Source organism: Amblyomma americanum, chromosome 6 (assembly GCF_052857255.1).
Source record: "Amblyomma americanum isolate KBUSLIRL-KWMA chromosome 6, ASM5285725v1, whole genome shotgun sequence".
Taxonomy (NCBI): Eukaryota; Metazoa; Arthropoda; class Arachnida; order Ixodida; family Ixodidae; genus Amblyomma; species Amblyomma americanum.
In genome coordinates this window covers 111,867,511-111,895,194 of record NC_135502.1, presented here as the reverse complement: position 1 = coordinate 111,895,194, position 27,684 = coordinate 111,867,511, and the positions used below count along the sequence as shown (strand labels likewise).

Genomic DNA, 27,684 nt, shown 5'->3' with positions numbered 1-27,684 from the left:
ATGGACACAAGAACACAATAAGAAAAGAGAACTGAAGCGCAAATAGAAGCTGTCAGTTTGGTACAGCAATGGTGGCACAAGAACAAATGAAAACTTGCACGTTTCTGGCGCAGTCAACCCTCCAGTGCAATGATGGCTTTTTCCAGTTACCTTGCTGTGTCTTCTTCCATTGCTCTCATTTATCATTTACTGGTATCATTTTAATGGGCCCTGCAATGATTGCCATAGGCATATTCTAAACCAACAAACCTATATAGGTGGTTTTTGTGAATATTCCTGTCAAGTTTAAAAGCTCTCGGTGGACCCTATAATTTACAAATAATTCTTAAAAATTACTGCTTGGAATTGATTAGGGCAACACTTTGGCACCCATTCTTAGCTGCCCCTACCCACGTGAAATGGTGGGGAATCTGGGCGAGCCTTCCTGTTGGGTGTGTCGATGTGCTGTAGGTGGGATGGGGTGTAGCAAGGTGCAGTGCAGACCTGTTTTCTTTTTTTGTTTTGGCAGGCCATCATGTATGGGTTGAAAGGCGAGCATCATTTTTAATCTATCTTTAGTATTAATAAAGCCAGCTAGCTTAAATATTTTTGTAGTGTGGTGATGAGTGATGGAATACCGATCGCTTGTGCACTTTTCGTAACCTCAGTAAATATCATTTCATGGTTCCTTTAAGGCACATGGCACTGTTTTCAAGAAGTAAGGACTCCTTGTGTCTGACTGCAGTGGATGGCACACCCATGACTGCAGGATGCTTGCTGATTTTTATGTACCATGTTACAGGTATTTCCCATCATGTATGTTGTCTACGAGGTGTTGTATACAAGCCTAGGTGTCTGGTACCGCAATGACCAGTTCCACATATATGAACATTAACTCCGTCCAACTGCTATCCGTGAACACTCGATCTAAACACTGAAACCAAAGTGAAAACAACTACTGGCACACCTCGATTGCATCTGGCCTAACTACGCAAATCAACTATCTTTTTTTTTTTCATTTTGATGTTGTGCAAGGGCATTGGGCATAAAATATTGCACCCTCTGGCCTGCATGCAACAGCTGCTAAGTGCCACCTGTCTTCAGACTTTCAATAAAAATTTTATGTTCAATGTTGTGGAGATGACAAGCTGCGAGGTTTGATAATGACCCATGGAAGAGCGTTGCAAAAGGCATACGGGCAGTAATGGAAAAGAAGTGGGACAGGTACTCGCTTTGGTGAATTTCTTCTTCATTCACAATGTTGAGTCTGCGCCTGCCTGTCCTCACATGCACGCATGGTCTCATGCTTGGTAAAAAAGATGAACCAAGAAGACATCAAGAACCTATTTAACAAACAGATAAGCCACTTCATCGTGAGTGATGAAATTGATGCCTATCTTGCATGCTGGACACGACCTCCTCCTCACCTTGAAGGTACACAGCATGGCAAATGAGACAACAGTGCCTGGCATCAAAATAAAAACAAACACCCCCGGTCCTGCACATAAATATTTTGCTCTTGAACACATTTATCGATGCTACAGTGTGTACTGTCTGATGTGACTGATGGCTCTGTCTCATCCGTCTCATCAGTGATTGGCGGCTGGGTTCCGTCGACGCGCACCACAATTTCGGCGTTACTCAGTCACGCACCCCGACTACTACTACCGAGCTGCCTGCTCTGAGAGTAGCATTTACGTACATTCTCCAACAACCGTCAGCAGCGTGGGTTATTTTCAGTGACTCCCGGGCTTGATTACAATCTATATAAGGTCATCAGTAAGCCTTCAAGAGCCAATCAGCGATGACTTAAACAGATTCCACTCGGAGGTCTGTGAGCTTGGCCACCGTGTTGTGTTGCAGTGGTTATCCGCTCACTGTGGCCTTGCAAGCAACGATCACGCTGATGGTGCAGAGAGGTCGGCGCATGGCGACACCACCTTGCTCCTACCTATACCATTTTCTCGCAGTGATGGCGCGAGGCTTCTAACTACAAAATCTTGCAGATGCAACACTCTGTGTGGTGTGATCCGCAGCATCAATATAGACCCCTTCTTCATACCGACCCCACTTGTGACTTCCGCATGCCACGCAGTATTGCTAGACGTGATCAAAATTGCCTCCACCGAATTTGCCTGGACGTTACCTTCACTAAATCCTATTTACACACAACTGGTGCATCAAGTAGTTCAAGACCTGAGCTTTTAACCCCCTAGAAGACATGCTTTTTTCCAAAATTATCATTAAGCACCCATACTGCAATCTGTCTGCAAACCAACAAATGGTTTAAGACAAGCAGAGCTTGTCCAAAGGATTTATATGTTTGCAAACAGATTGCTGCATGAGTACTAAATGATCATTTCAGCACCAATTTCGTAAAAAGAAGTCTGATAGGGGGTTATGCATTCCTCAACGTGCAAACTTCAAACATGTATAAGTTGTATTGTACTTACAGCAGCATTACCCGTAGCTCCATAGGATTTTATCATATCTTCTCCATGGGCAGATGTCTTGAAATGCATTTTGCTCTGCTAACTGGTAGGTGATAGCAGCCTTTCTTATCTCTGCTAAGGAACTATCTTTGGTCACATGGAAGCATTCAGAGTTAAAGGCAGTTCTGATTATATGATCACAGCCTCAAAGGTTCTGACATTCAGTACAGAAATGTTCATAGATAGCGAAACTGCGGCTTTTTCTACATAAAGAATGTGCTGCGGCTGCACATATTTTTTTTTGATGCTATGTGCAGGTTTGAAAAAAATAATTGATTTCTCAATCTTGTGTCAGTTTGAGAGATTGTAATGACTGAAAGCAAGCAGCACTTTTTATAACTTCAATTTATGCATGGTCACAGCTGTGCACAAACTAATGTAATGAAACACATATGTGCGCTGTTTGCCAAGTGGCACATTGAACAGTGCTGAGCAATGCGCAATTTTTTATGCAAATTAATCCCTGGTATTTAGAGCTAACAATTTTCTGTGGTGCTTTGTTTTTTATTTTGGTCAAAGTTTCATGGTATGATGGAAGTGTATGCTTGACAGACATCTGAAATTGGTTTGGAAACGAAGCCACAAGGAAATTGAAGGTAACGATTAAAAAGTGACTATAACACTTTCGGCAGCTTTGAAGATGAGGTTTCAAAAGTGGAAGAAGTGATATATTCAGTGGTGCCATGGGGACTACAGTAAACAATTTTCAATGGCTAGGATGATGTCTGCTATTCCCATGCTGACATTGCATGCAGAGAAAGGTCCTGCAGCATAACACTTCCATTGCCCCTCACTTGATCCTGGATTCAATCGAGACCCAGCAGCCATTCCCGTTTTCATGTAGGTGAAAAGGAAAAGGTGTTCGTTTGCTTTAGAAAGTCTGTGCACATTAGATCGCCATGTGGTCGAAATTTATTTGGACTTCTCCTCTACACCATCTCTTTCTCTTATTTTACTCCATCTTTCATACCTTCCCTCTTGGTATGGTTTTGATGCCCACTGAAAAGTCAGTGCGCCCTTTGCTTCTCTCAAAACCAATTTAAAAAAAAATTTTTTCTCGCTTTATTTTTGGCATACTTCCTGGCTACGTTTAACTGCAAAGCAAATATATCCAAGGTGCTAGGCTGTAGGGCACAGTATCGAGCATATGCTAACTAAAACCTGTAAGGCACAGTACAGAGCATGTGCTAACTACAACGGTGAACACTGTAAGAAAGGAATGAGCATTTTCAGCTGGCTGTATCTTGAAAGGACGATAATGCTGCATGACTAGGACAATCTCCTAGTAGAAAAGAAGCTGCATCTGCCCCAGCCTGACGCTAACATATGCCATGAGAGTGTAAGCTACTGATCACAAATTTTAAATTCACTAGAGCAAGTTTGGTGGTTCTCGGAGCTTCGCCTGCTTGCAGGTCGAAAGTTGGCAGCGTCTGTGGTCCTACCTTACCTGAAGCACCTTGTGATGTTGCGACCACCGGGACGCTTTGTACACAACTGTGTGCTGCTGTGTCGCAGGCATGTACACAAACAGTTTGGTTTTTTTTTTTTTTGGTCCACATAGATAATTTATGGAAGGTTTCATCTGTAGTAGAAGTGCCCAGTGGCACCTAAAGAGTTTGAGCAACAGCTGTCTTTATTAAGCTAAGTTTAAGTTTAACTTTCCTGTTTGCTATCCATTTGCAAGAGCTGTGGCTTGTACTTTTCTGAGGTTACAGTAGTCCCTGTTCTACCATTTACATGACCTCTCCACATTGTTGATTGCTGCTTGTAGGGTCTGTGATGTAGCTGTAGGCCAGCTTTGGCTTGGCAACTGAACGTAACTATTGCGGCATTCCTGTTGTTGGTTTGTTACAAATCATTTAAGTCTCTGAACTGGCTACTACGTTGCTACTCCTTATCCATAGCTGTCTATTTCATTCTTATGTAATTACAAGCTGATGTAGTAGTTGCCACTTGCCCTGCACCATCCAAAATGCCAGACGGCCTCAACGGTTCGTGTCACGACGGACCAAATTTACAACCAGAGGTGAAGTTATCTTACTTGCTACTTAGTTCGTTCAGTTCATTCCATTGTGTGCTCAAAGGCAATGGCCAACTCCCAGACAACAAAGAAGGGGCAGTGATAGCTGTGTGCTCTTGTGCTCCCACTCCACTCGCATAAGCACGCCTTTTCCAGGTTCCACCTACATCGCATGACAAGTAGCAGGTTCTCAAGAGCACCCTCTCTGGCATGCGCGTTTGTTACGACTCTGGCCTACCGGGTAACTCCTTTAGCTAGCAGGAGAATGGGTGTTCTGGTGTCACTACATTAGAGTATTCACCACCAATGCAATGCAAAGCAAGAGCTGCTGGTAGCTGGCAGAGACCGCAACCTCTTGGTTATGACTTGCTCTGAAAACACACATAGCCCACAAAGAGTCCCCGTGAAAGAACTGCGAAAAATGTCCACGCAGGTGATGTTTAAGTCACAGCTGCAGAAGAACAACGTGGAGCACCAGCTGCGGAGGGAGATCGAGATTCAGTCTCACCTCAGGTGAGGCTGCTGTTTCATATTGCACTGCATGGCACTTGATGCATGAAGGTTGTTGCACCGCTTGCTGCATTCAGAACAATAACTGAAACTGAACACAAGCAAGACAGCCGACACAGGCATCAACAGCTTGGAATGGCGGGAGTCAGGACCGATCATATTTCACAGAATGGAGAAGCATGAATAGGTATTGAAGCATTAGATCTTGCTGGTGTTTAGTGGGTTTGTTGCTACAGAGTTTTGTAGCGATAGCTACATTATGGTAGCATTTCGAGCCTTCAGCGTGGCGGCACCGCCGCACTGTCACGTGGTTGGTCAGGTGGTGCAGAGCAGGTGTCGGCGGAGTGGCGCCGTGGCTGACCACATGGTTCATCACATGGCTGATCACATGGTTCGTCACAGGGTTGGTCACATGACCAAGTTCCACTCGGCCAGCTGTAGGTATCGCGTCACTCCAGGTTTAACCAGAGTTAAACCACCGCCAATTTTTATTTCCTTTCACTGCTGTTGAGAATAAATCATTTTTTTAGAACGGTAGCTCGGGGCTACAGAACATTGCTGTTCTAGTAGTATGTGTAACGCATTCAAGGTTTGTGAAAGCTGTCAAAGTAAAGCAAGGTGAACAATAGTATGTCACTAGCTTATTCCTAACGGCATTCTTGAGTGAGATTTAGTTCTGAGTCTTCCTTCAGAAGCCGCCGCAGTAGCTAAGTGGTTATGGTGCTCGGCTGCTGACATGAAATGCACACGTTCGATCCCGGCCATGGCAGTCACCTTTCAATGGAGGCGAAATGCTAGAGGCCTGTGTATTGTGCGGTGTCAGTGCATGTTAAAGGACGCCAAGTGGTTAAAAATACTGGAGCCCTTCATCACAACATCCACCGTTGCCGGAGTCTTTTTGCGACATTAAACCCCATGAAGCCGGAGTCTTCCTTCTGACGTCACGCCCCACTTGTTTCCTGAGCTATTTTGGCATTGACTCCCACACACACGGGGGCATACATGCTTGCTGCTTTTGTGTTCAAAGAAGCGTTTGAATTTGGTGTCATGAGTTCTTTTGCGAGTGCATTGCTTAGTGGTTTGGTCACCACACTCTAAACAGAAAGGAGTAAAAAGGGAGCATGCTAGAGGACAGCTTACATCTTTTTTACTCCCATACAGGAGTATTCGTGTTGAGAGTGCACTTGTGCTTTGAGTGCACAAAGATTCTTGTATTGTATGCCCTTGGGCATTTGCTATTTTTCGATGAATGCGTTTGGCCTTTTATTTTATTTGGTAAGTGTGGTGCTTTGTTTTTGAAAGGTATCTGAAATTTCCTCATTAGTATTACTCATTAGGCCAGTCATGGGAATGCCATGCTGTTTGCACCAAACTGCACCATTGTAATAAACCTGCTGCATGTTGCTGCAAATTAGAGTTTTTCTGTAAAATTGGTTCATTTCTGCTCCCAAACTGAATTTAGCGCTTGGAATGGCCGCACCCAGGTTCCTTAGCTGCAACTGTATGCTAGCTGCAGAGGTAAAGAACTGGTGGAAAATGGCGTCCCTGATGCAGGCACCCAAACATCCTGTGCTTGTACAACTGGTTCCACGATGAGACACGTGTCTACCTCATCCTGGAGTATGCACCCCAGGGGGAGCTGTACCACCACCTCACCAGAGCAAGGAGATTCACCGACCAGAGAGCTGCGACAGTAAGCACCCTGCCTGTTTCTGCGCCACTGTGATGTCTTCTAGGTGATCCCAATGAGACAAAGTGCTGTTAAACTGAACTTTTTTACTTACAATACATACTTCCATACAGGCCCAGTATTGTTGTTCTCTGTCTGTTGTTTCGTTTGCCTCTTGTTTCAGATTCTACGGTTTCGGGCTTGCCAGAGCTCAGCCTAGCTTGGCCGTTTGTATGGTGCCCTCTCTGTTTGGAGCTGTATCCTGCACCCACAACGAACGAGGCTCTGCTTTGTGTTAACCACTTGCACTGGCTTGCATCACCACAGAGTGTTATCAGATCAAAAAGTATAAATAGAAATTAGCTTTCCGACAGTGGTTGAGGCTTGATGTGGAAACAGCTGCACGCAGAGATTTTCGTATACATTGGAGGTGACTGTGGTTCGGATTCTTCTTGAGCCCTTTATAATCTCCTGTTGCATAGCTTGTGCATATTCTCCGAGCTTGTGAACTGTGCGCCATAATTAGTTTCCATAGCCTTATTGTTGTGGACAACAGTCATAACTATGAGGGCAAATGAGCCCCAACTTCAATACTGACGGATGTCAAAAGTAGGAAGGGCGTGAGATCAGGGAGTGAATACAAAACGTAGGACCAGGGCAAAGGCCAGCCAGAAATGAAAATAGGCAGGGTGCGGTGCGTATTTGCCTCCTCATGCAAGCACATGCAACACCCTGCCTCATCTGTGGGAGATTCTTGGTTTCAACTGCACTGCCACCAGGCACCTGTCTGATGAGCACAGGCATACCTTGGCTTTGTGGCCACTTTCTGTGGAAAAGAATCACTTGAATAATGTGCACATGCTGCCTGTTTCTCTTCCAGTGTTTTGGCAGCAACTTTGCAAACAGTGCTTTTGCTAAATGTTAACAGGGAGCATGGTTTAGACAGCTCTTTGTGCATTGTTTTTCTTACACTGTAGTGTGTAGGGACTTTTTTAGGTACTCATCATGACCCTGATAGACTAGTCCATGCTGTGCAGTATGAGGTAAAAGCCACCACGACATACTTGGCGGTGCTGTGCAAAACAGCGCAAGGTTGCCTTGCTCTTGAGGTTCTTAGGGGCCCGTTCCTCTTGTGCAGTACATCTACCAACTGTGCAACGCTCTCAAGGTCTGCCACAGCCAAAATGTCATCCACCGGGACATCAAGCCCGAAAACCTGCTCCTGGGAATCAATGGCGATGTCAAGATTGCAGACTTTGGCTGGTCCGTACACGCGCCCTCTTCTAAGTAAGTGTATCAACCAATTTTTTTTCTACTTGCAGTCTCTTTTCTTTGTACCTAGGGGGTCGGTAACGGTGAAGGAGACTCTATTCCAGCCTTGTTTTGTGTGAATCATTGCTTCTCCTGTTGTGCACCTGGCACAGCAGCGCAGTGGCCATAGCATTTGGCTTGTAGTCAAGAGTTCGACGGAAATCCGTCTGGTCAGGCATGGTGATGCAATGAAGTGAAGTAGCAGTCACTGACCATAGTCGAAAAAAGAAAGACGTTTCGAAACCCGTACGGGTTTCTTGTTCACATTGAGCAGGACAAGAGCGGTGGCGAATTTATATCCGGAGAATGTGACGTAAAGATCGGGTGTAGATGCCTGGCATGGGGCCAGCGTTCTTGTTTAATGTTGCTTGTGATGTTTGGATGAATAGCGATTCCAGCAGAAGGCGCGTCGTCAGGTTTCTTTCCTTAGATAAGATGGAGGCATTGCCCCAGTCAATCTGGTGGCCAGTGTCGTGTGCATGACCCGCCAGCGCATTTGTGGCATGCTTTTTGTTTTTCACATCACGTTGGTGGTCCTTTATGCGTCTTGAGAACTTCCCTGTCTCACCGATGTAGGCATGATTGCAGTTCAGGCATGGTATTTTGTAGACGACTCCTGGAAACTGCTCATTTGGTAGTCGGTCTTTCACATTCATTAGCTGATTCCGCAGCTTGCTGAAAGGCATGTGGCGAACGCGTAAGTCGTATTTTGAGAACACACGAGACAACGCTTCGCTGATACCAGGCATGTATGGAATGCCTGCTCGTGTTCGATACGTCCTACAATCAGTGGTAGCTGGATGTGCAGCTCGTTCTTGTAGCTTTGATATGAAGCGGCTCGGATAACCGTTGGCTGACAGTTCTTCGTGCACTCTTTTTAACTCCTTTTCTTGATCTTCTTGGCTTTTGCAGACACGTGTCGCACGTTTGGTCAGTGATGTGACGACGGAGGCTTTGTGCGCAACTGGATGATTTGAATGAAAATTCAAGTACTGGGCTGTGTGCGTAGGCTTTCTGTACACAGAGAACGAAAGGCGATTGTCCCTCCGCTCGACCAGGACATCCAAGAAGGGAAGGCGGTTTTCTTGCTCAAACTCGGCCGTGAACTTCAAGCTTGGTTCGACACTGTTTAGTTCATGTAGAAACCGCGACGCGTCCTCTTTCCTTAATATGCAAAAACAGTCGTCGACATACCGGTAGAAGACCTTGGGTGCTGGAGTGAAAGCATTCAATACCTTGTCCTCTAGTGCTTCCATGACGAGGTTTGCTGTGGTGGCCAATATGGAAGCGCCCATCGCAGTGCCTTGGGTCTGTCTGTAGAACTTTGAATTAAAGGAAAAATACGTATTGCTTAGGCAGAACCGTAGCAGTGTGCTCAGCTCTGGAACGTCGAAGGGCGTACGACTTGCCAGATTGCGGTCCTTCTCCAACACTTCCTCGCACGTGGAAACGGCTAGGTCAACCGGGACACTGGTGAAGAGTGCCGTGACGTCGAAGGAGACCATTACGTCCTCTGCGTCCAATTCCAAGTCATGCAGTTTCTGAACAAAATTTGAAGAGTTCCCGATGTACGTCCTAGTCTTTCCGGATAAAGGGCTGAACACTTCGTGGAGGTACCCCGAAAGCCGATACAGTGGCGACCTTGTGAAGTCCACTATCGGGCGTAGGGGGACTCCAGGCTTGTGGATCTTCGGTAGACCGTATATAGCAGGAGCCGAACCATTTGTGCATAGGAGGCGGTAGTAAAGTTTCTTGTTATCCGGGGGCACGAGCTTAAATAGGCCCGCCAGCAGTTCTTGCAATTTTGTTTGCAATCTGGCCGTGGGATCGCGTGGTACAGACAAGTAGGTGCCGTCGTTCAGTAAACCGATCATCTTGTTATTGTATTCACTGCGGTTGAGCAGGACGGTAGCATTCCCTTTGTCTGCCGGTAAGATGGCAATCTCCGGGTTCCTTCTGAGGTCGCGTATGGCTCGTTTCTCAGCCACAGAGAAGATGGGCTTATGCCGCCACTTCGAGAGAACGCCAATGGCGCGAGTGCGGGCTTCATCTCGGACGTTCATAGGTAGCAGGCTTACCGCACGCTCAACCGCACAGATTACCTTTTTCTTTTCTAGTGGGCGATCTGTATTAAAGCTCAAACCGCGGCAGAGGACAGAGGTTTCAGCTGCGCTTGGCTTGTAGGAGGAGAGGTTCACCACAACCTGTCTTTTGTTCTCTTTCCTTGGAATCCGAAGAGCATCAATCTTCTTCTCATGCGATGCCTTGCAATGCCGTTCTCTTACTGCTGCCATGTAGTTGGCGTGCAGTTGTACGTCCGGAAAGTGCTCTTGGACAATGTATTCGAGCTGTCTCCGCGCGAAAAACGAGTCGGTCTCGAGGCGCTTTATCTTCTGCCGGCATTCCTGAACACGTGCAAGTACCAGTTTTCGTTCGGCGTGTTGAATGATCTGGTGGCCCCAGACGGAGTGGACGGGACTTTTGAGACGGAGAGACTTGGGTACCAAGTTCTCCCGCCTGAATGTCAGGTTGAAGTCTAGATGGGTCTTAAAGGCTGCGACTCTTGAAGTTAGTGAAACAAAGCGACGAATCTTGGTGACCACGTCTTGTCCGTAAATGCTCCGAAAGTTCATGTAGTCAAGAGTTCGACGGAAATCCGTCTGGTCAGGCATGGTGATGCAATGAAGTGAAGTAGCAGTCACTGACCATAGTCGAAAAAAGAAAGACGTTTCGAAACCCGTACGGGTTTCTTGTTCACAGTGAGCAGGACAAGAGCGGTGGCGAATTTATATCCGGAGAATGTGACGTAAAGATCGGGCGTAGATGCTTGGCATGGGGCCAGCGTTCTTGTTTAATGTTGCTTGTGATGTTTGGATGAATAGCGATTCCAGCAGAAGGCGCGTCGTCAGGTTTCTTTCCTTAGATAAGATGGAGGCATTGCCCCAGTCAATCTGGTGGCCAGTGTCGTGTGCATGACCCGCCAGCGCATTTGTGGCATGCTTTTTGTTTTTCACATCACGTTGGTGGTCCTTTATGCGTCTTGAGAACTTCCCTGTCTCACCGTGTAGGCATGATTGCAGTTCAGGCATGGTATTTTGTAGACGACTCCTGGAAACTGCTCATTTGGTAGTCGGTCTTTCAGATCATTCAACACGCCGAAAGAAAACTGGTACTTGCACGTGTTCAGGAATGCCGGCAGAAGATAAAGCGCCTCGAGACCGACTCGTTTTTCGCGCGGAGACAGCTCGAATACATTGTCCAAGAGCGCTTTCCGGACGTACAACTGCACGCCAACTACACGGCAGCAGTAAGAGAACGGCATTGCAAGGCATCGCATGAGAAGAAGATTGATGCTCTTCGGATTCCAAGGAAAGAGAACAAAAGACAGGTTGTGGTGAACCTCTCCTCCTACAAGCCAAGCGCAGCTGAAACCTCTGTCCTCTGCCGCGGTTTGAGCTTTAATACAGATCGCCCACCAGAAAAGAAAAAGGTAATCTGTGCGGTTGAGCGTGCGGTAAGCCTGCTACCTATGAACGTCCGAGATGAAGCCCGCACTCGCGCCATTGGCGTTCTCTCGAAGTGGCGGCATAAGCCCATCTTCTCTGTGGCTGAGAAACGAGCCATACGCGACCTCAGAAGGAACCCGGAGATTGCCATCTTACCGGCAGACAAAGGGAATGCTACCGTCCTGCTCAACCGCAGTGAATACAATAACAAGATGATCGGTTTACTGAACGACGGCACCTACTTGTCTGTACCACGCGATCCCACGGCCAGATTGCAAACAAAATTGCAAGAACTGCTGGCGGGCCTATTTAAGCTCGTGCCCCCGGATAACAAGAAACTTTACTACCGCCTCCTATGCACAAATGGTTCGGCTCCTGCTATATACGGTCTACCGAAGATCCACAAGCCTGGAGTCCCCCTACGCCCGATAGTGGACTTCACAAGGTCGCCACTGTATCGGCTTTCGGGATACCTCCACGAAGTGTTCAGCCCTTTATCCGGAAAGACTAGGACGTACATCGGGAACTCTTCAAATTTTGTTCAGAAACTGCATGACTTGGAATTGGACGCAGAGGACGTAATGGTCTCCTTCGACGTCACGGCACTCTTCACCAGTGTCCCGGTTGACCTAGCCGTTTCCACGTGCGAGGAAGCGTTGGAGAAGGACCGCAATCTGGCAAGTCGTACGCCCTTCGACGTTCCAGAGCTGAGCACACTGCTACGGTTCTGCCTAAGCAATACGTATTTTTCCTTTAATTCAAAGTTCTACAGACAGACCCAAGGCACTGCGATGGGCGCTTCCATATCGGTCACCACAGCAAACCTCGTCATGGAAGCACTAGAGGACAAGGTATTGAATGCTTTCACTCCAGCACCCAAGGTCTTCTACCGGTATGTCGACGACTGTTTTTGCATATTAAGGAAAGAGGACGCGTCGCGGTTTCTACATGAACTAAACAGTGTCGAACCAAGCTTGAAGTTCACGGCCGAGTTTGAGCAAGAAAACCGCCTTCCCTTCTTGGATGTCCTGGTCGAGCGGAGGGACAATCGCCTTTCGTTCTCTGTGTACAGAAAGCCTACGCACACAGCCCAGTACTTGAATTTTCATTCAAATCATCCAGTTGCGCACAAAGCCTCCATCGTCACATCACTGACCAAACGTGCGACACGTGTCTGCAAAAGCCGAGAAGATCAAGAAAAGGAGTTAAAAAGAGTGCACGAAGAACTGTCAGCCAACGGTTATCCGAGCCGCTTCATATCAAAGCTACAAGAACGAGCTGCACATCCAGCTACCACTGATTGTAGGACGTATCGAACACGAGCAGGCATTCCATACATGCCTGGTATCAGCGAAGCGTTGTCTCGTGTGTTCTCAAAATACGACTTACGCGTGGCCCACATGCCTGTCAGCAAGCTGCGGAATCAGCTAATGAATGTGAAAGACCGACTACCAAATGAGCAGTTTCCAGGAGTCGTCTACAAAATACCATGCCTGAACTGCAATCATGCCTACATCGGTGAGACAGGGAAGTTCTCAAGACGCATAAAGGACCACCAACGTGATGTGAAAAACAAAAAGCATGCCACAAATGCGCTGGCGGGTCATGCACACGACACTGGCCACCAGATTGACTGGGGCAATGCCTCCATCTTATCTAAGGAAAGAAACCTGACGACGCGCCTTCTGCTGGAGTCGCTATTCATCCAAACATCACAAGCAACATTAAACAAGAACGCTGGCCCCATGCCAGGCATCTACGCCCGATCTTTACGTCACATTCTCCGGGTATAAATTCTCCACCGCTCTTGTCCTGCTCACTGTGAACAAGAAACCCGTACGGGTTTCGAAACGTCTTTTTTTTTTCGACTATGGTCAGTGACTGCTACTTCACTTCATTGCAGCATTTGGCTTCTGAGCACACAAGCTCTTGGTTCATCTCCAACCATTGCTGCTCCATTTCAACAGATGCAAAGTGCAAAACCACCTTTGTAGTGAGTTGTGGTGCTCTCTAAAGAAATCCCAGAATTTGAAATCAATCTGGGGGCCTTTTGCTGTACTATGTCATAGCAAATGGCAGTTTTTTGGCACGTAAAAGTTAAAACACATTAATCTACTTTCACTCCATGCTTCATCAGTGAGCTACGCAAGTGATGTCTCTAAATTTCAGTGTATTATGATAACCCAGTTGAACATCTTAATTACAAGATGGAAAATAAATGAGGCTGATTATGGAATAGGTTTTTAAAGCTGGGTTCAGGGTGTATGGTGATACTCTACTTTGCTGACAGCCACGCATGCCTATAGTATTGCCACTAATCTTTTTACTCGTTATTTGTTTGTTCTTCAAATCTGGCAGCACATGGCTTTATCACTTTGTGATGCAAGACGTGACCAGATTCATCTCGATTGATCGCATCCAGGCAGAGCCAATTCTGCGTTGTTCCAAACTGTCGTGGTAACTTTGCGCGTCATATCTCCGAATGCGCTATCAGATTTAAATACAGCACGACCAAGAGCTGCGGGCACACCAACGACCACTGAGCATATTTGCTGCTTTCGCCACCGCCGAGTCATTCGGTTCATTGTGGGCACAGGTCAGCCCAATAACAGTTTCTTTTGGAAGCTTTCTTTTACTGTCTTCCTCACTGCCTGGACTGCCTTCACCACTACATGACAATATCATGCATTGCATTTCAATCAAGAGCAACATTGTCTCAAAAGGTTCCTACGCATTCTTTGCTGGTACAAATGTGGAAATTTGGCATGGCACAGTGGTTATGGCGCTCGGCTACTGACCAAAGAGACACGGATTCGATCCTGACAGCAGCAGTCACATTTCAATAGAGGCGTAATGCTACATGCTCGTGTACTACCCTCCACTACGGTAGCTCGCAGCCAGAGTCTCTTCGGGCTGTTAAACCCCATAAAACCGTAAGGCTTGTTTAAAGCAGATGAATGATTGGGTGCAAAATTCTGTTGTCATAAATATGATTTATTTGAAGAATTTTATACAGCTGAAGAAAGTACGGTAGGAGATCAGCAGCAAAACAAAAAAATTTCAGGGTTTTAACGCAGCTAAAATGCGAAAGCATGTGTTTCGCCTGACTGGCTCATGGTTTTCCTTTGCTGGGTCGTTGGCACGTCTGGCAACAAAATTAGAACCGGTTAAATCTCTGATCGAGGTTAAGCTGATCTGATCTGTTCGCGCCGCAGATGGAAGTTGATGAAGACGAGGATGTGTGATGCACAGCGTGCGAGTGTGGTGCAGTTTAACAGGAGGCGTGATAGGCTGAGATGATAGCATAATGCTATCATGCACTGGTCAGCGAAGCTGATCTGTTCGTGGCGCCATGTGTTCGAATCCTAGTCGTGGCAATGTTCACTTTATAATTTATTTATTATTCTATGCTCTTGGCACCTACCTACGAACATAGCTAGATCTTGATCGGGGTTTACCCATCGGAAAATGGCTCGGGTTTAATTTGGTTCTACCTAATGAGACGAGCAAAAGACAGGCCTCCATCCCTCCGCAAAGTCAAGCCCCCAACAGCTCCGACTGAAGCGAGCGCGGCGAGGCGCTCGCTATATACGGCTAATCACGTATTAATGTCAAGGTAGATTTAAATCCGCCTTGTTAATGTCATGTGGTACGGTGGAGGCTCGGCGCGGGCGAAGCTCGGCTTCAGCTGTGGCCAGTCACATGGTATGACATCAGGCATGTGAAGCCTGGCTGGAAAGTGGAGCTTTCGTTTCAATATGTGATGGCTAGCCTCTCTCTCTAAAACTAGATTTTTGTTTAAATTAATGGTCAGCCACACAAGACTGTAATAACTTCTAGGCAAACAATGTGGGATATATTTGTTTATTTTGTGGAAGAAGAGTGCGGGTTAGCGATATTGCTCCAGTTACGAAAAAGCTTCGGGTATACCTATATTCTCGGCAAGTAAATCCCAGATTAAATAAGAGAACGTAACTCCAAGAATGGTGTGCTGCTCAACAACTTTGATGTCCGATCTGCCGCCTTTAATTGGGCACACTGTAGTGAATTCTTTATTTCAAGCTCAAAAAAGCATGGCTTTTGTTTTTTGGGGATTAAATCTTAGCTGATTTGATTGTGACGAATGACAGTCATATTGTCATGGAGTATCCTCCTGTGTGTGCTGTATTAGGCGAGCGGTAGGAGTTCAAGAATTACCCTTGCATGTAATGGCTTCCCTTCTTGGTGCATGCACAGATGCCAGCCGAGGCTGTGCTCTGCTAAGAGAACATTGTGTGAGCCTGTGATGTGAGCATTCACAACATCTCTGCCTGAAAGATGCTACAACAAAATTAGACCTGAAAGAGGGGCAACGCTACCGGGCTTGCCGTATTTTTCAGTCTGCAAGTTGCACCTGTGCTTAAGTTGCGCCCCCTGCAAATGGCAGTTTTTCTCAAAAAGCCTCACACAAGTCTCACTAGCACCACAGCAGTGGCTGAGTGGTTGAGCATCCTGCTCACATCTGGGAGGTGCGAGGTTAGATCTCCCGTGCCGCCCTATACCCACCGGTGCTGCAGTGGATACAAGCTTTCCCTTGGCCTGGTGCTCAGTTAGTAAGTGGTGAAATGCTTGAAAAATGGGTCTTTGACCCCACATTGAGTAATCGAAAATACCCTGTGCCATGGCGCTTTTTGCCATAGATGCCCTTGCACCATAATAATCAATAATCATCAAGTCTCACTAGTGTATAATACACACCTGCTCATTCTGTGAGTGCTATAAACATACTGAGGATCCCTTCGTCGGAAAGTGTGATGAAGATACCTACTCTTGCGGCAGCTGCCATGTGCAGACGATCTTCGAGCACTGGCCAGGGTGCTTTCTTCCTATGGAGTGCTTTTTTTTTTTTTTAGCTTTGTCAGCTGGGGTGCTCTTGCAGGTTTGCACCTGCAAGGTTTGAATTACGCCAGTCCTGGGTAATATTGCTCTCGTCAAACAGTCTCCCTGCTTCCCTGATCCCATTCTCCAGCACACATTCAATGGCAGAGAACTTGAATTTTGCATCGTAACTCCTTCTCCTCTCAGGCGGCGTGAAAAGGAAATGGTGCAGTAACTGTCCTGCTTCAAGTTGGATACCTCAGTTGCGCCATGAGGGAAGGAGGGTTGGAGTGAAAGAAGAGAAATGGGTGCTGCAGTGGAGTACTTCAGAATAATTTCTGCCTGCTGGGAATCTTTAGTGTGCCCTCTGACATCGCACAGCACACGGGCACCATTTTTGTTTCGCCTCCATCGAAACGTGGCCACCGCAGTTGGGTTCAAACACAGGTACTCCGGCTCGGTAGCTGAACGCCCTAACCCGTGGGCCACCGCAAGGTGCCATCACATTCAGCAAGAAAGAACAGTGAGTGAATGAGTGAGCAATTTGATGCCGAAAGGGTTAGGATGCCAGACTCTGAAACAATGTCCAGCAAGGCACTGAGCTTGCGCTTGGTGCCGTCACTGGAGGCCATCGTGTCTATGTCTAGATGTCGAGGGCAGAGGTGTAGTGGGCTGAGAGGCACCGGTTTCCTCTTCATGTTAGTTGCTGGTCATGCCAAAAGATGGCGTGTGGCAATGCATGATTTTTCAAGGTATATGACTCACGGATGGAAAATTCAGAAAAAAAGCACGACTTACACAGTCGAAAATAGAAAAATGTGGTATGTGCATGCACATTCTTGGTGCTGTACATGTGCAGTGCTTGGTAGGCAACAACATCCATTTAGCACAGTCCCTCCGGCAGATATATGCCATAGTGGCCCAGAAGATATTGGGATTCGATGCTAAATTGAAGGTAAAGGTGAGTTGCTGCTCAGGGGCCTTTCACATCTTTTGCTGTGGCATGACAGTTGCACTGGTCAGTTGGTGACATGGAGGCCTCTCTGCTGCATGAACTGTAGCTAATTTACAGACTGTACAGCTCTGTTGAACTACAGCAGTTTGCCATGTTTTGTTACAACACAGGCTGTAGTTTAACAGTAGTAGTTTAACAGTGCAGGTTGCTGGGCTGTAATCATTTGCTACGTGGCCTAATGCACTCCATGTTCAACATGCAATGACATAAATTTGGTGCAGCTGGCATGCTGGATAATGCTGGTCCAGTGAATCAGAAGCCAAGTGAGGATGAACAGTCAGCTAGTAGCCAGTCGACGATGCAACTCGTGCTAACCACCTCTGTGACCAAGCCCGGTAAGCAACTTGATTCTGTTGGGACAGCACTCACCGACACCCTGCACAGCCTGAAGTGCAACTGTGCCATATTAATGCAAAGATGGGCTTCCAGCCATTCAGTGTTATGCATGGTATTGCAACCCTTCACTCCATGCGAGCAGCCGTTAACCAGGCTAGTCGGCAAGTGGGAAGGCATTGGAGCCCACTATAGAGCAAGGTTGACTCATTGAGGGCCGGAAAACTTGCAATGATATCACCAGCTCTGGGAGCGGACTGCAGTTTGTGAGCCTAAAGATTTTACTCTGTTTGCAGTGCTGCACTAGTGAGACAACACACTTGTTTCCTATGTCAGTGTCTCTCTTCTAGAAAAAAACTAGACATAATTATTTGGAATTATTCGGAATTATTGGCAGCATCGCTTGGGTAACCTGGATAGCGGGGCTCACCAGAGTTGACGTCACACTCGCCTTGGGTAGAACCAGGTGAAAATGACCACAGAGGTGTTGATAAAATTCAAAAATTAATAGATTACTAGTTCATGCAGAGCTCAAATTTGACTCTTAATGCTCTGCTGTGAAGTCACAATTATTCATGGTGCTGTAATGTGGCACCACATCCAGATAGTGGCCGCCGTTGTTATGGTGAGTAATTAAGATTTTAAACCTGGTAAGGTTTTACAGCAGCCTGGCTTAAACTTCATTGACTTCACTGATATACATGTCATGCTGAAGAACTATGTCTGTTTATTCTCTAAGCACTGGTAAGAAAAAAATATATTTCTGCAAACATTATATTTTAAAATGTTTGCATCGCTGAATGTTTGCGAATCCGCCTTCTTCGTCTCGGGCACGCATTCGGGGCAGTAAAATAAGCAGATGATAGTCATTTCATTGGCAGCTACATTTGCTCTAAGGGGTCTAAGGAAAAGCTTTATCAGTGGTTCTGCCAGAAAAACCATAAATGAGCAATCACTTATTGTTTTTGCAGGTCTTTAATAAATTCAACCATTGTTGCAGGCCAATGCTGCTGGAGGCTTTAGTAACCCATTTACTATCAGGTGTTTCTTTCGCTTTGATACAAAGAGTAGCCCAGAAAAGGAAAAAGTGGATATCTGCCCAAGTGCAGGCATCAAACCTGAAATCCTTGGCACGGCAGCCCAAGGCGTCTCGACCACTCGACCAAAACTTTGCATGCAGTGCATGTAAATATTTGCGACATGGGAGGCTGTTTCTACATCATTCATGTTTTCTCTTCTTCTGGCCTTTTCAGGAGCCAACAGCTGCATAATTCATGTTTATTCTGCATAAAGCTTACTTGTTGGCCTTATTACAGGAACTCTCATTAGGTAAATTACAAAGCCATAACTTTTTATGATCGTGCCCAGTGAATTGATAGTCAATTCTGGTTATTTGAACGCATTTATTCACTCTGAAATGAGTATTTATAGCAACAACTTAAACTCACGAAAGTTGTTAGCAGGCAAACTACAGTTCAAGTTGCTGGCCGCCGTGGTGGCTCAGTGGTTATGGCCCTCGGCTGCTGACCAGAAAGACGCGGGTTCGATCCTGGCCACAGCGGTCGAATTTCGATTTAGGCGAAATTCTAGAGGCCCATGTACTGTGCGATGTTAGTGAACGTTAAAGAACCCCAGGTGATCGAAATTCCTGGAGCCCTTCACTATGGCGTCCCTTATAGCCTTAGTCGTTTTGGGACGTTAAACCTCCTTAAGCCTTAAGTTCAAGTTGCTTGTCATCTCACAAACGGGCCTAAGAGACTTTTTTTGTCCACCCCTTTGACAACCTGCCTTGCTAACCTCGGAGTAGTCGCCTTGTTCATGCAACACGTGTGGCCATACCTAGACATGTAGCAGCTTCGAACCGTAGTTCAGACGCTATGTGTTCAAACAGTTGGGTTTAGTGGGTTTTCGAAGGTTACCCTATTCTAATGAAGCTTGTACTGTAGGTTTTTCTCTTGTTCCTGATTACTTCCGTTAAGCTTGGCAGCCATGCGGCATTTCATTTCGTGGCAAATCGATTTTTAAAGTTTGTCATTTCCATAGCCTCGGTTCAGTTGTTATCTGTGGGAAACACTGCTTTTTCGACGTCTCAAACATTTTCAGCACATTCATACGTGCTCCTCTCTTATTTAACAAAATTCTGAGGCTTGTACTAGGTCGTCTTAAGCATTGTATCAAAAGACTCGTCATTTCCAGTCACAACTGCAGTTATTCAGCACGCGTATGAGTGCTTTTCTTTTCTCGTCTCTGGCCGCGGGCTGTGTTTCAATTTCGATTTGCTGTTTCCGCTGTTTTAAAAATATTCCACTGTGTAGTTTCAAAAATGGTTTGTGGTGGCCTTCGAGAGCACTTGAAGGAATGTGACGTGGCTACCAACTTAAAATGTTTGTGAAGACCCACCTGAGTTGCTTTTCAAAATTATGTTCGGGTAGTAACAAGGTGCTGGCTATTAGGGTATTGCAGAAAAAAATGTCTCACTGCCGTCGTCGCCTCCAGTAAATCTCTCATGCGCAGTTGTAGCACAGGAAACTCTATGCTAAATTGAATTTTCGCATGGCGTATATTGCGACCACTTGCCAGCAGCGACTGTGCCACGTGCTGGCAATCTGTGCATGTGAAGAGCCAGGACTGCAGCTGTGAAGTCATCTGTGTTACAGTGAAATGGAACGCATACCGAGAAATTCTGGACTAGTGCATTTTTCAATGGGAAGTTCGTGAACTCAGTTTTTTCATATAGTAGGATTCCACTGTAATAATCAATACCGTATTTAAGTGCATAATTTGCGCACTTTTTATTCAGAAATTAGGGCTCTAAGAAGGGGGTGCGCAAATTAGGCATTGATTTCGCAAGCGCGACTTAAAAAACTCCACAAAGGTCATAACTCGCAATATAGGTATAGTGTATGTTGCTGCGTATATGTCACCACCCGGACCCGCACCCTACGCTGGTCGGCCCCCGAAAAAAGTTCACTCTAAATGAAAGGCCACGCGCACCCCCCTCCCTCCCCCACCCCCTTGCAGGATGGCATGAAGGTGCACGCACGAAGCTGAGTAAGACGCTAAAACAGCATCATCACTTGCGGCCCAGCGAATTGTTCGGTAGTTCCGGATTCCATAAGTTTGCTTTCGCAACTTCGTCCGGGAAAGCAACCGCGAATCAATTACCACACCACACAATTCTTTAACAGTACCACACGAGCGTCGACCAAACTGCTTGTCGGCGCCTTATCACGGCGCGGAGCTGAGAAGCCAGTGAGAAAAGCCACGTGTGCACAAGTTTGCCGACACAACGATTATCATCTATGGGCAAACTTGTGCGCACGCGGTTATTCTCGCTGGCTTCGCCGCTCCGCGCTGACAAGCAGTTTGAAACATGCCGTATAGTTGTGATATCCCATCGCAAGACACGACCGAACACCCAAGCACAAGCCGTCAGAGCCACCAAGAAAAGCGTAGCCGGCAGTCGCATCAGCCAAACAAACAGCGGTGTTGGCTCTTCTATCAGCTGCCAATCCTCCCTGGAAGCGCTGCTGGCCGTATATCAGTAGATCTCCCCTCTACAAGCTTGTATTTTTTGCTACATATTAACGTTTTGGCTATCGTCAAAAAAGATCCCTATTTGTTTTCTGTGGCAGTCTGAACTACTCTATGCAAGCGATGGACAATCTTAAAAGGTAATTTTACTATGCATGAAAAGAATGGACCATTTTGTCAACATTTCCATAACAGTACCTTACAATATTTCACAGTTGCCTCAAAATTAAAATTGATGTCCTAGAATTTTGGACTTGTTCGACGTCTGCAGGATCATGTGATTGGCGCTCCACAAGCAGCATTAACAGTGGTTTGGGGAAAACAGTTGCACAACTCTGCTCATAACCACAGAAGCTCCCACCAAATTTGAGAGGTGTGAGGAAAAGCAAACTTGTCGACAGGAGTCATTGAGGTGAAGCACCCAGCACACATTGTCAAGAGAGTTGCTGCAAATGTGGAAAGAACGTGGTGCAGGTTGTTGATAAAGAGAAGGCATTGAAAGAAGCCGCGAGAGGTAAGAAAGGGAAAAGGGACTGATGGGCAGAGAACTGGGCAGTGCAGAGCACGAAGAAACAAAGCAGAGGAAACGTCTGCCGCGTGAAAGGTCACGTTCATTAACATGCGGGAGGCTTCCCGCAGCATGTTGCAGATTCCTTATTTTTCATTCTTGGAATTTTAATCTTTCTGCTACAAGAAATTGGAGGCTTTAGCCATATATTTCTTCAGGATTTTTTTGTTTTGTTTGCTTGCTATTATCAATCATTGATGCCACCAGTAGCTACAGGTGGCATCTATTCCTATGACCAGCTTTTAACTCTCAAGGTTCAAAGGCCCCGTTCGACAAAAACCCCGGTGTCTGTGTCGGTGTGACTGGATCATCCTGACCTGGTAAAGAGGGTAGTGACACAGAAAAGTAGTTTTGCTGAAAACAGGCGGTCAAGCGGAATTGGTAATTAGGGTCACGAATTAGTATTACCAGTTAATATGGACAATGATGTGTAATAAAGCAGTTTGTTATAGCAGCAAATGTGTCGATGTCTGTGAAGCAATCATAGGGACATTTTAATGCTATCAAGTCATAGTCGTAAGGTGAGCGCAAGTGTCCTCAAAGTATTTTTGTGTTGGCCATTGTGTAAGGCAGCATAGTGTCTTGATCATTATCGGCTGTTGTATTGAACCATAGCTTCGGGCCATGTTGGTAGCATTTTTCCACGGTGCAAGATTTATTCATTAGGTCTCCAAGGTTTCAAATAGTTCTGAAGGTGCACTGCTTAACCCAGAATTGAAGAGGGAATTCAGTTGACTGTTCCTAATGTTTTAAAAAGTTCTAAACCGCATTGTCTACACAGAAGTTTCCCGCAGGGAAATATACATGGTGTGCTCATGTCAAAGTTTTGTATTTCAGTGCTTGCCCTCATTTCAGATGGTCGACATGTTTTTCCGCCATTTTCGTTAATATTGAGCATAGGAAGTAACAGTGCAGAACCCCCTTGTTTTTCTATCTACATTTCGCAAATAGCCTTCTGTCATTGCCACAGAATTGCAATGCCATCCTCTTTTCTTGTTCTGTTCCGAATGCCCTTCTGTTTGTGTGGTCTGGCCAATCGGCCAGTAAGACTTATCCTCTGGTAGCAGAAGCAAAGAGACTGCTTTAGCATCCTGTCATGCATTTAATTGCGGTTCATAGGCCTTTAATTGTGGTTCTTGCAACCCGGTCTGCAGGCGAGCGACCATGTGCGGCACACTGGACTACCTGCCACCAGAGATGATCGAGGGCACTGTGTACAATGAGAAGGTTGACCACTGGGCCCTGGGCATACTCATCTACGAGTTCCTGGTCGGCAAGCCGCCTTTCGAATCGGAGACCACGCAGGAGACGTACCAGCGCATTCGTAACGCAAGGGTCCAGTTTCCCCCATACGTCAGCGCTGATGCCCGCGACATCATTGGAAAGGTGAGCAAGGTTGCCTCTGAGCCAAGTGATGACTTGCACAGGGGACATCTAGTGCACTCCCATGATGGCAGCGCTATGTGCTTGAGGAAACTGAACTGGCACATAACGATACCTAGCTGGGAAGTACGTCCTGGTGACATGTTGGTGACATGCTGCACTTGGACACTTGAAGTTTATGGGCTAATGCAGTGCCCAAATCGACTCTGCTGTCTCGGTAAGGAGTTGGAAGGTTAATGTGTGTAAGGAGTGTAGACATAAAATTTTTGGTTGCCTATCTTCTTCTTTTTAAGAACACATAAGACATTGGTATGCATGGATCATCCCAGTGCATTCGGCAACAACCGCAAAATAATTTACAGTTGAGTTTCTTTTCTTATTTTGTTTTGGTTTCAGTTTTAACAGCCGAACTATGGCTGTCATGAAGGAGTTCAATATAGGTCACTTGAGGCATGAAAAAACTGCGATATAATTTCCGCTCTCTCATTTTAATTCACTGCAACGTTAAAGCCAGCCTGTCTCCAGAGTGGGAATCGCAAAGAAAGATGGAGCAGATATTATATCAATGCTTTTATGCCTCATGTGACCTGTACTGACCTTTGACATCGCAGCCATCATTCCACTGTTGAAGCCGAAGCATGATGTGACGAAATTCAGTTATTGTGTAGCAGTCACAGTCATAAGAGAATACCACATGTTACAGAGAATACCCACGTATGCTGTTGTGTTATGTATCCTTTCAAAGAATACCCTCAACCAGATTTGGTGTCTTTTGCAGATTTCTACAACCTAGAAGGGGCGCCTCAGTTTATCAAATGTTGCGGCATTGGGGACGTTCGCTTATAGCTTGCCTACCTAAAATCGCGCTTGTTTTAAAATTTGTCTGTAAATTCGTGCTTGTTTGCCCATGCTGCCAGCATCATGGGAGCTAAACATACCCGTTTCTTTTTTCAACTGTTAACATAGTAAATGAGAGACAATGAAAAAATCGCCATCTTGCATTTGTAAACAGGCAGCTTGAAAGTGGCTCGGCAGACGGCTAATATGCGCATTGTAGAGAATCTGAGACCAGTGACATCGACGATGAAGGCTGTTGTACAACTGGCAAGTGACAAAAATAGAAGCGTATTTTTTGCATATAGCACTACAGGTAAGCAAAACTTAGAAATTGTCATGGTGCTTGCTCACAAAACAAGCTAGAAAAGTTTGCCAGTCACGGCCGCCTCAGCTTTAACTGATGGAACTATGCCCTTTTGCATTTCTTCTGTCTGGTAATTTAATACCCATGTGCTTTCTAATTGTGCGCGTGCGCGCAAATGTGGGTGGCTGTGTGTGTGTGAGATCGCCTTTTTCCGTACGCCTAATGTCTCAGTTTAGTCTCCTTTAAACGTTTAAAATTCGCACAGTAGCATCAGAAATCCAGAAGGAAGTTTTTGTTTTTTGTTTTTTGGACTACATGTTCCTGGCTCATTCATCTGGGCGATGGCAATTTTATTGGCTTTTATGACAAGCTGCAAGTTGTGACAGCACAAAGCTTTGCATTTGAAGACATTGAATGAGGAAAAGTACTGCAGGAGAAAAATAGCATTGAGCTGCACTCAGATGCGTGCAGTGCAACACCAGGCCTTCTCTTTATTTTTGGAACCATAAGTGCAGCCCTTTCTTGCCATCCTGTGATGCGTATTCTTGTACCTCGTGCGCAGGCATCTAAGTTGAACCTGGGATGTCAAGAGTGAGCCATGTACACGTTTTGTTGGACTGCGCAGCCGTGGGTTATTGGGGACGAAATATTAATGACCACTAGAGCCACACACACGCAAAAAAAATTTTGTTACTTGACTTGTTCTTGGACAGCATTGAAAGCTGGAATTGGAAGAAGATTGTGGTGGTCACTTGCACAAGCACCGACTGGACCTCTCTAAGAGCAACTCCGAGGGCTTCTCAAGGTTCCTATATTCACATAAAACAATTGCTGTAGGTTCCCCTCGCCACATTTGTCATTTCCACAAAGTTTAGCAGCAATGTGTCATTTCGTGTGATTTCCACGGGCAACACTATATTTGGGATGTCGCAGACATTGCCAACACATTGACTTATACTCGCTGCACAAAATTTTCGCACTTTGTGTCAGATCATCTGAGGCATTTTGTGCATGGGGTACCGTTCAATCACTGTTTCAGCCATTTAACCTGTGCACAACTTTTTTTCAGGAATGTTTGTGACGTCGTCATGGAGTCGAGGAGAGTGCAGTCTTTGGCCATATAGTATTGGTTTCGGTTGGCTGTTTTAAAATAGTTCCACTCGATATACTGATAAAATGCTTTGCTATGCTGGAGAAACGGGACTTCGAAGGATATGATGCAATTATGAACTCGGAATGTCCAAGTCTCTTAGAGATGCCTGCAACCCACTGGCTGAAAACAAATTGCCAGCTTACGCCACGCATGTGCAATTCGTGTTAGCCACAAAAGCAGTCAACAGCTAAATGTGCACACCTGCTGCATCACATGAGCAGTTGGTGCCTTGCTGAAGCGGATTGTGCCAGTAGTGGGAACAGCAGTGGCCACATGCATTTGTTTCCCACCAGTTGTGTAGCGGACAAATTTTGGTATGCTTCCTAGAGGGCACCACATTTGAAAAAAAATGTGGACTCTAAATTATTCTGGGGATTCCATGATCCGCAAGCACTTCCCATGAATGAAACAGGTCTTATTCATTTGATCACGTGCGAGTGCCTGCGCTCAGCATAGTCTTCCTTTTTCTTTTTTTCAACAGTTGTTGAAGACACGGCCTGCCGACCGAATTTCCCTTGATGAGGTACTGAGCCACCCCTGGGTGACCACAAATGCAGACACCACTGTAGAGTGCAAGACACTGTGAAGAAAGAATACGCCGGGAGCCCACCTGCACATAAATACTGTACATGCTGTGTGTGCAGCATATTTTATCTGACAGCCCCAACAGAGCTGTGCTTTTTTAATAAATGCTTTTATTTCTGACCTTCCGGCTAAAGTTTGATGCTCAAGGTGATGGTCTAGCTGTGTGTTCACAGATGAGCTGTATCAAGCCATGCAGCTAGAAGGGCTGTTTCTTCCTGCATCTGGGTCCTGGTTGCCGTTGTTGCACCTTGGAATCTCCTTGAAGGGCTCTAATCAACCTGTGGTCGATGGTTTTTATACTGTAGTAGTTCGGCATCATCCAGGGAAGCAAAATTTCTTATCCTTTCAAAGGATTTTCTTAATCCATTCATTCCACTTGTTGTTTCCATCAAAATTAAATGTTTTTCTGCCTAAATAGTATATCCATGTCTTAATTAAGATAATTTGTTAACTTCTGAGCGCAAAATAATAGTGGCTTATTTTGCAGGGATGTGTAAAATTTTGTAAAATGTGTCATAATTGATGCAAATAGCACCATCAAATTCCCATGATTTATCAAGTAAACATTTGGATGACCATGGAAGTTTTAATTTCTATTTTGAAGGTGCACGTAACACTTCAAAATGTGAAAGAAAATTGCTGTTTTTACTGGTGGCAAAATAAGTCTGCACGACAATGGTGCCTGACATGCTACCCCTCTCACTGTTTTTTGAAATATTATTTGCAGCGTTCACTATATGGCATTAAAAGAACCACATTATTTACGACATGAAGGATGCAAAATTCACCTGAAACAAAGCAATCGCTTCTAGGTGCGGCACACTCACTAGAAAAGCTACAAGTCCCTTTGCACACGATTGTTAAGCAGTTTCATTACACCACTATCACCAGCCCTCTACAAGACGGCTTCTTTCACAAGCTGGGGCAGTAAGCATCTGCAAGCAAAATTTCAATGGTGCAAGAGCAGCTCAGTCGAAGAGTGCAGTAGCTAACATCTTTTTGATCTACAGACGGTGGAGACAACTTGAGAGAAATTGCAAAGTTTTTCACCCAGTGAATCCGGGCACCAAGCTAAGGAAAAGCTTGTATACATTTATCACTGGTGGGTAGCTGGGAGCTCTAGGGATCAAGCTCCACACTTTCCATTTGAGGCAAATGCTCATACCACTGGGCCACTACAGGTGTCTGCATCCTGCAGCAGTGGCGTAGCCAGGAGGGGGGGGGGGGGGGGGGGGTTCTTGTGGTGTTTCAGCCCCCCCCCCCCCCTCCCGAAATTTTTTCAAACTGTCCCGCACCGCTGACCAAAACAATGACCGGTTCTGGAAGTCATTCTGGATTTTGCCACCTACAGTGTCTTTTTCAGACTAGAGAAGTCATTTTGGCACGAACGTTGCTAACTCTGGTTTGATTTTGTGCAAACTCCCATGCACCTGGGGTCATGTAACGCAAGGGGCCCCATCCTAGCGCAAACTTTCAAGGGCCTATCGATGGCTCACTGTTGCGACTAAAATTTCGGTGCAATTACTGGCAATACATGACCGGTGACAGCTGCTGCTGCGCAGTACAATGGAACGAAGGACAGCGTCGTAGAGATTTTTCCCTGGCCGTTGCATATGTACAAACATGTA

The 27,684-nt window shown here is 45.9% G+C and overlaps 1 protein-coding gene across 1 annotated transcript in view; it reads left to right on the top strand.

The window, feature by feature from the left end:
- LOC144094925 (aurora kinase A-B-like) overlaps positions 1–26,177 on the top strand; it is a 28,198-nt gene extending 2,021 nt beyond the window's left edge. Inside the window, exons 3-7 of the mRNA XM_077628792.1 lie at positions 4,925–5,004; positions 6,556–6,694; positions 7,809–7,957; positions 22,949–23,180; positions 25,953–26,177. Of these exons, the coding sequence (XP_077484918.1) occupies positions 4,925–5,004; positions 6,556–6,694; positions 7,809–7,957; positions 22,949–23,180; positions 25,953–26,057 (705 nt within the window). The 3' untranslated portion in view covers positions 26,058–26,177. The remainder of the gene's footprint in view (positions 1–4,924; positions 5,005–6,555; positions 6,695–7,808; positions 7,958–22,948; positions 23,181–25,952) is intronic.
- The last annotated feature ends 1,507 nt before the right edge of the window (positions 26,178–27,684 follow it).